This window comes from Lolium perenne, chromosome 1, assembly GCF_019359855.2.
Source record: "Lolium perenne isolate Kyuss_39 chromosome 1, Kyuss_2.0, whole genome shotgun sequence".
Lineage (NCBI taxonomy): Eukaryota > Viridiplantae > Streptophyta > Magnoliopsida > Poales > Poaceae > Lolium > Lolium perenne.
This window is the reverse complement of record NC_067244.2, coordinates 181,747,591-181,756,314: the sequence shown is the minus strand read 5'-3', so window position 1 is coordinate 181,756,314 and position 8,724 is coordinate 181,747,591. Positions and strand designations below refer to the sequence as shown.

General features: G+C 49.8%; 1 protein-coding gene across 1 annotated transcript; it reads left to right on the top strand.

The window, feature by feature from the left end:
- Window positions 1–273: 273 nt before the first annotated feature.
- On the top strand, window positions 274–1,713 carry LOC127314688 (chitinase 2-like). The gene has a single exon (XM_051345212.2). The coding sequence runs from the start codon at window positions 423–425 to the stop codon at window positions 1,581–1,583; it is 1,161 nt and encodes a 386-aa protein (XP_051201172.2). The 5' UTR covers window positions 274–422; the 3' UTR covers window positions 1,584–1,713.
- The last annotated feature ends 7,011 nt before the right edge of the window (window positions 1,714–8,724 follow it).

Here is an 8,724-nt window from a genome sequence, read left to right as displayed (position 1 = left end):
GGGAACCCACACCTCACCGGCAACCAAATGGCCTGGTGGGCTAATCCGGGCCAATTTGTCCCGGGGTTAGTTCGGCCCGGGAAAATGGGGGGAACCACCCGGGAAAGCCTGCAACCAAACAAGCCCTTAGACTGTTAGTAGTCCAATGGAGATCTAGCAACCAGATCGCAGCCCCTAATAAACTATAGATAAAATCACTACTTTGACCACATGAACGGCGGCTAAGACAACATAAACAAGCAAAGCACGTCACCGATGCATGTTCCCATGAAAGCTGCACGCACCAAGAGCCAAGATCCAGTACTAGAGTACTAGCACAAGCAGCCACGAGCCGGCGACCTTTCTTCATCGACTAACACCGGAATCGGTGTATAAAGAGGCGGCGTGTCGCGCCGTATCCGGCAGCAGCGAAGACCAAAACCATGTCGACACCGAGAACTCATCCGACTCTGTCGGCCATCTTGATCCTGGCCGTCCTGGCCGCGGTGCTCGCCACGGCCGCTCGCGCCCAGACGTGCGGCTCGCAGGCCGGCGGCGCGACGTGCGCCAACTGCCTCTGCTGTAGCCAATTCGGATTCTGCGGCAACACCTCCGACTACTGCGGCGCCGGCTGCCAGAGCCAGTGCACCGGCTGCAGCCCCGTCCAGAGGTGCGGCTCGCAGTTCGGCGGCGCCACGTGCGCCAACTGCCTCTGCTGCAGCCAGTTCGGCTTCTGCGGCGGCACCGCCGAGTACTGCGGCGCCGGCTGCCAGAGCCAGTGCAGCGGCTGCCCCTCCCCTACCCCTCCCCCCGGGCCCAGCGGCGAGGGCGTGGCGTCCATCTTGTCCAAGGACCTCTTTGAGCAGATGCTCCTCCACCGCAACGACGCGGCGTGCACGGCCAGAGGGTTCTACACCTACGAGGCGTTCCTCGCGGCCGCCGCCACGTTCCCGGCCTTCGGCAGCACGGCGGAGGGGCTGAGCGTCGAGACGCGGAAGCGGGAGGTGGCCGCGTTCCTGGGCCAGACCTCCCACGAGACCACCGGCGGGTGGCCGACAGCGCCCGACGGCCCCTTGACGTGGGGCTACTGCTTCAAGCAGGAGCGCGAGCCCAAGTCGATCTACTGCGACACCACCAAGCCGGAGTGGCCGTGCGCGCCCAATAAGGACTACATCGGCCGCGGCCCCATCCAGCTCACCTGGAACTACAACTACGGCCTGGCGGGGCGCGCGCTCAGCTTGGACCTGCTCAACAACCCGGACCTGGTGGCGGCGGACGCGGTGGTGTCCTTCAGGACGGCGCTCTGGTTCTGGATGACCCCGCAGGCGAACAAGCCGTCGTCGCACGCCGTCATCACGGGGCGGTGGACGCCCACGGCCGCCGACAACGCGGCCGGCCGCGTTCCGGGGTACGGAGTGATCACCAACATCATCAACGGCGGGCTCGAGTGCGGCATCGGCCCAGACCCCCGTGTGGCCGACCGGATCGGCTTCTACCAGCGGTACTGCAGCATCCTCGGCGTCGACACCGGGAGCAACCTCGACTGCTACAGCCAGAGGTCTTTCAACTTAGGTGTGCCATCGACCGGGCTCGCCGTGCAGTGAATACGGCAGTTCGCAGTGGATTTTGAGTCGTGTGATCGGGCCCATAAGTTTTCGAGGGGTTTTGTACTATGAAATAAGCTTTCCCGCCTCAGCAACAAGTTAATAAATGGACGAAAAGTCCTTCCGTTCATACATTTCTGTCACGACTCTTGGAAGGAGTCCTCTGCTGACCGGCTATATGATAGACTTTGTGATCATGCATGCGATAAATAAGTACTACTACGTATAACTATAACTACGAAAATGTGTTTCCAGTCGCATGCATGTCCATATGCTCCTGTCTTCACCGGAAAAATATTTTATACATTATATGTAACACGCCAAGTTTTGAGAAAAATCGACTTATTTTACGTCCTGTATAAAAATGATTAAAAAAACCCCGTGCCAGCAACGAGTGACTCTATCTGCTGTTCAGCGTCCGCTACGTACGGGGAGTCGCTGCTGTAGGATGTCCCTGTGAGTGCCAGCGAAAAGTCTCGTTCATGCATTTGTATCATGACTCTTTGAACAAGTCGCTGATGTACTATGTCCTTGTGAGTGATGGGCCATGACGGTGAAATATAACTACTCCATTCTTTATATTTTCTCTGTTTAGAAATTCTTATGTTTTAGACGAAACACTAATCCAAGTTTTCTTAGAAATATAATTTTTTTTTTTTACAAAAGGCCAAAGGGATAACGTTAAGTTAATACAGTTTTGCTATGTTTCAGTCAACTAATTTCCTTAAGTCTCAGTCACTTATAAAAATGCACTTGAGTTGCACTTTTCTATCAAAAAAGTGCGATTGCACTTTTCTACTACTGATCTGAGTTGCACATTTTTTTAAGCTGCAGTTGCACTTTTGTGAGGTGACTGAGACTTAAAAAATTCTCAGTTGAATGAGACATAGAAAGACCCAAGTTAATAACGATGCTAACCAGCTTACAAGATCCAACTCACCCGCACGAACTATTAAAGGGCTACAACCGGAAGCGTGAACATCATGTATGACAAATACGAAGACTGCACGGAGCAGAAAGTGGACATCAACAATATTAGGTTGGAACTCACCCAAAAAGCGAGCCAATGAACATACACCGTCGATAGAATTTCACCGTCGCAGGCAACACCACTAGAGGCGGACCACCACTAGAAATCGACCAACACTACCCACAAACCAACAAGCAGCACCAGGGTAGCTCACCGAGGGAGTAGAACACAAAGCAAGTCTTGCCGAAGATCGCCAAACGAAGAGCCAATGCCATCCAAAGATACCAGACCTCTGCACATAACCATCAAAGAACCGCACGCCGCCATCACAAGGCAGTGGACACCGACAAAGCGGCCAGCCACATTCCCAGGTACGCATAATCACCAACATCGTCACCGATGGCTCGATCGACTGCAGCATCGGCCCGAATCACCCGTGTGGCCAACCGCATCGGGTTCTACCAGCGGTACTGCGGCATCCTCCACATCGGCACCAGGAGCAACCTCGACTGCTACAGCAAGAGGCCCTTCAGCTCAGGTGTGTCATCGGCCGGGCTTGCCGCGTAGCGAATACGACCGTTCAACAATGTGTACTATAAGCTTGTGGATTATGACTCGTGTGATCACCGATAAGTTTTTGAGGAGTTTTCTACGGTGAAATAAGCTTTCCCGCCTCAGCAACAAGTTAATAAATGCACGAAATGTCCTCCCGTTCATGCATTTCTGTCACGACTTTCGGAAGGAGTCATTGTTGTATGATAGACTTTGTGATCGATAAGCTGGCAAGCGATATATAAGTATAACTACCGGAAATGCAATTTTAATCCCATGTGCATATGTTCCTGCCACCAAAAAATATACTTTAAAGTGTTAAAAAAATCCGAATACAAGTTTCGAGGAAAAATGACTTATTGTGTGTCCTGTGTAAAAAAGATTAAAAAAATGTCTCACGAAGTGTTTTTTTAGCACCAAAATTTATCTACTTTACATATGACATAAAAGATATCAGTTTTTCGTGAAATGACTTTACGATGACTTTCTTGAGTGAATTTTTTATATTTGAAAATACATTTAAAATGCATTTTAAAAAATAGGAGCATATGCCCATGTCCTTTCAACAAAAATTCTCATAGGCACAGAATTTGAGCGTTTAAAGGTTATTCCAAAGTCCACAAACTTGCGAGATTCCACCTATCTAGATGAAGAGGAAGTGCATGCCACAATTGATGATAAGTTTCTATCTAGTCTAGTTTGTGCGGTGTCGGAAGTCGGTTTTGATGAGGTCCCTAAGTTCCTTATATGAGCTAAAGGCTTCCGGCCAAAAAATCTAAATCATCTTTTAACAAAAAGCTGCGGAAAGGGCTAAGGTCTCAAAAATTCCTATAGTTTCTGAATGAATGTCATGTTTTCGAATAGTAGAGGTCTTCGTGATTTGGCTAAATATTTATACATTAATGATTGTTGTAGAGGTCTTCGAGATCGGTGCATCAGTATGCTTTGTTCATGGTTATCTCTAATCGCGGCATGTTTACAGACGGTTTGTACACGGTTAGAGACCATGACAAGGGATACTTTTTTCCTGCATGAATGGTCGCAAAATCTCCTCCAAATTGAACCACCCTGGTCCATTGGTGTTCTCAATTGCTCGATGATGATATGCAATGTTCAAGAAATCATTAATCACTAACTCATCGATCAGCCTCAAAATGGAGATTATCTTTTATTGGCCGATTAATCGATTTTATCAGTTAGCCATTTATCGACTTATTTTTTTATAAATCCAAATTTTGGCACTAACTTTCTATAACTAGATGATACCCGCGTCGTTGCAGCGGAAAACCTTTGCAAAAGTAAGGTATGGCTGGTTTGACAGCTCTTAGAGTTGTTGATACTCACACATATAGTGGACACACACAGCGACCCGGCCGATTGGGACCTGGCAACGCGCGATGCCAAAATCTGGATCGTCTGTTGGTGCCGCGAGATTAGTAGCTAATATAGTGTCTGCTCAATACGCAATGGAATTTCATTTCCGCACAGCGCATACGCAGCTGTATACAAGGCTGACTCGTACGATACTGAACGAGCAGTTAACAACATTTACTGCCACGGTGCAGGATAGTTACGCGTATTCTGTACGGTGTTAATGTGCATGCATGTTTCTGACCCGCTTTCTCCATCGGTCATTAATATTTTATCCTGACTAATTATAACTCTGACCTGTCAAGCTATGACCTACTGAAAATGGAAGAAGTCTGATTTGTTTTCTGCTAATTTACAGATTAACTAAGGAACATTTTTTCATCAAGTAGGAAATGCACGATTTTTGTACAGGTATAACTTCAAAATTGCATACATAATCTGAAATCAAATGCCGTAAGCACCAGTGTCTTGAAAGTGCATTCACAAAATAGATCCATGGCTTTAGAAGATAGAAAAATACATTTTTTTACTTGTCATTTGTAGTAACCCAAATCAAAGAGAACAGAAGAGAATCTAATTTTACAGAGAAATAAAGAAAATCAAGAACATGCACGAGACATGGAGATGACAAAATAATTGGTTCTAAAACCATTACTAGTCTATCAGAAAATGAACTAAAAACATTGTGGTAGAATCCAACAATTAGAGCATAATACTCACTAATCCTTAATTTGAATCTAGTCCATCTGATAAATAAATAAAAATAAGTACCAAATCAGAATGAGGTGATGGAATATGTGTACAAAACCAACACGCGGGACTAAAGGAAACCAAATCAAAATAACATCTCAGTTCAGGAAAACATGACATATATTCCAGTCGTTTCTGAAATTCGGTCCATACCAAATAGGATTCATTGATTTCTCAGAGTTTATAAAGTGCCTGCTAAGCTGCTGCTAGCTAATCAGATGTAAGCAGTAAGCCACAAGCCCACTAATCCAAATACGAGAACATTACACGCCAACATCATCAGAAAGAAAAGGTATTGGAGAGAAAAGCCGGACATATCCTAACTGAAAGGGAGAACAGACTAAACAACTCACAAGGTTGCAGACAATCTCCGCGGTCTTTGAGCCACACCACGGTGGCAATGAGGCAGGACTTGCTGCGGACGACACGAAACCGCTCCTGAGATGAGGATGAAGCGGTCTTCGGCAAGGCGCTCGTGCTCGGCGACCTCCCTGACGCAGCCAACGTCGGAAGCGCCGCCGGCGCCCACGAAGATGACGCCAAAGCGGAGATCAGTCTTGAGCATGCTGTGCATCATGATGCGGCAGCGGAACTCGAAGATCTGCAACGCGTCCGGGAAGAGCACAAGCGGGAGAGGGAACAGAGAGAGCTCCCTGAGCCCACCGCCTCGCATGACCTCGAATGTCGCTCTGGCGCCCGTCCAACTTGGCTCAGGGGGCAGAGGACGGGTCGCAGGCGTACGGATGCGGCCGGGGCGGCGGGCCCGGACCTAGATGGCGGTGACGGTGGTCGTCTGGCTCATCCGCTCGGCGCGGTTGGGAGCGGTGCGGCGGTCGATCTGGGGTTGCCCAGATTTGAAATGGCGCGCGGCGACGGTTTCGGGGTCTTGGTCTCCGGCGGTGGCGGTCATCGTGGGCGGGATAGATGTGGAGCGGTGGAGCGAGACGGTGGGAGCGGTTCGTGGTGGGAGTGGGCACCGAGGTTGGGGAACTGTCTGGGGGGAGGACACGCGACGGGAGTTAATAGCGGATTTATTGTCGACTGCCTGTTGTCAGATACGGTGAAAATTAAACTATATACGCGCCGAAAATACAAATGTTGTCAGCTACGTGGTGTTTTTTGATTGGTCGGTTTTCATCCTCGCGCAGAGACGGGTTCCGTTCAGCATTTTCGACACACACAGACTCAAATAGAACTGAATGACACGAGCAGTTTTGGTGCAGCAAAAGAAGCTGCGTTTTCTTCGCTCACTTGGTTACTGCTTGGTGTGGAACTGATACAATGTGGGGGGCTATTTATACTACTAGTGAGCTACACAAACCAGCTCACGTACTACAGTTTTGGTGTGAACACTTGACTAGTGGAAGCTGAGAATTTCAGGCCAACTTATCCCTGCAGGTTTCAGGTTTATTTTCTGCAGCTTATCACCTTGCAGCCTTGTCAGGTTATCTCCTGCAACTCTGATTTGCCTCTTGCCCACTTGCCCTACTTGCTGATCTGCAAGGATTCTGTTCACACAGAGCAAACTACTACTACTAGTAGATGCACGTACAGATGCATGCCTTATTTGTGGCTAAGCAAACTTGCTACTACTACTCTACTAGCAACTGATTAAACAACAATTCTCCCCCTAATCTAGTTGCGGTAGAGGTTGATGACGCCAATTCTTTCCCGCAGATTCTGAAACTGAATGCGACCAAGTGCCTTGGTCAGAATATCTGCGAGTTGGTCTTCTGTGCCGATGTACTCGACCGTGACAGTTCCATCCTCAATGCAGTCCCTGATGTAGTGGTACCGCGTGTCGATGTGCTTGCTACGGTCATGGTACACTGGATTCTTGCACAGTTGGATCGCAGACTTATTGTCCACAAGCAGATCAGCGACGAGAGGATGAGATCCCAGCAAGTCGCCGAGCAAACGGCCGAACCAAACACCTTGACACGCCGTTGTCGCAGTTGCGATGTACTCAGATTCGCAGGACGACAATGCCACCACCCGTTGCTTCTGGCTCTGCCATGACACCGGGCAATTTCCAAAGAAGAAGAGTGTACCTGTAGGAGAGTGGAGTTTCAGAACCGGGCGGCACATGCACCGGCCTGAACTCGTTCTCCCATTGGCCGGTGATCCACAACGAAATCATTGGTAAAATGGACTTATATGCACCAGACAGTGTGAATACGTCGGCCATACGACGGGTTCAGCTGTAGAAAGCCAGACCGTGCGGCTTTGGGACAGGCGTGGACCCCACACGTCTCGTGGAGTAATTTTTTACTATACGTTGTTACACGCCCGGACGTGCCTCTTCTCTTCCCCAACCATTCTCCATTCTTTTTAGCACTCTGGTCCGCCGTCACACACTGCCGACACCGGCAGCCGGCAGGCCACCCCAAGGGTACCAGTACCACATCAAAGTATCAAAAAGATGTACATTAAATACGCATCGTCTACGAACATCAGCGTCTACGCAACCACAGGAGCATCCATCTTTGCTGTGGGAGAGAAGGGCAGGGCGCTCGCTGCCAAGAGCGCATGTCCACTCCGTACGTCAATGGCGCGACGAGCTCGAACATCCCCATTAACCGCCCCCAACGCGCGCTGCACCCGTTGGCTCGAAACAGAGGTGAGTCAGAGGAGACTGTCGGTCCCCGTCTCCCTTGAGCGATCTGACAGCCGCATCTCCTAGCGTCCAATGTCAGAAGAAACATCGGGCTTCTCTGCCGACGGCATGGCGGCCACCTTCGCCTCCAAGGGTCTCACCTTGAACGACCTCTTCACCCTATCCGGTACTTACTCGCTCGAGCACACCTAGATAAGAATGACGCGGGTGGGTTGGCTCACCGTCGTGAATTCCAGGAGCGGTTCCACCCGGACACGAATGGGAGCATGCTGCCCGTGTACGGCACGATGAACTCGCGACCGAGCTGGCGTGGATGGCGAACACGCGACCGTTACTTCGGCAAGCTACTGGACGTGCGTGGGCTGCTGCGTACGTACGCGGTGCTAGTTGTAGGTGCAGAATGCGGCGACGCAGGCCACGGTGGCGGTGTCCACGCAGAGCCAGAAACCCTTCTTCCATAGCTAGGCGAGCTGATTTGCTGGGCTCACCAGCCTCGGCATCAAGACCGGCTTCTACATCGATGTGCTGGGTTTTGCTGCAGATCAATGGTGATCTTGGACGGAATGAGCGTGATACGTTGGGCGAGAGGCGAGGTAGTAGTGCAAGGATTGTGCTCTGGGGTCTCACGAGTCACGAATCCTTAAAAAAGACATTGGTGGTAAAAACTCGCCGTTTTCTGCATGTTGGACTGAATTGGCTGTTGGTCCTAGGCTCACAAGTCGTTTTCTACTGTCAAGTTCAGGAGTGGGACACTACCTGTTTGCTCGGGACCAGCTAACCATTCTATTGTGAAATGTTAGATACAGAATTAATACCAACATTTTGCAGTCGATACGTTTAGTGGTCCTGCACTCTTGGACCAATGATAGCCCGATTTCCAC

Excerpts from the sequence above, each read along its gene's own strand:
- LOC127314688 (XM_051345212.2), top strand. The coding sequence starts at position 423 with ATGTCGACACCGAGAACTCATCCGACTCTGTCGGCCATCTTGATCCTG.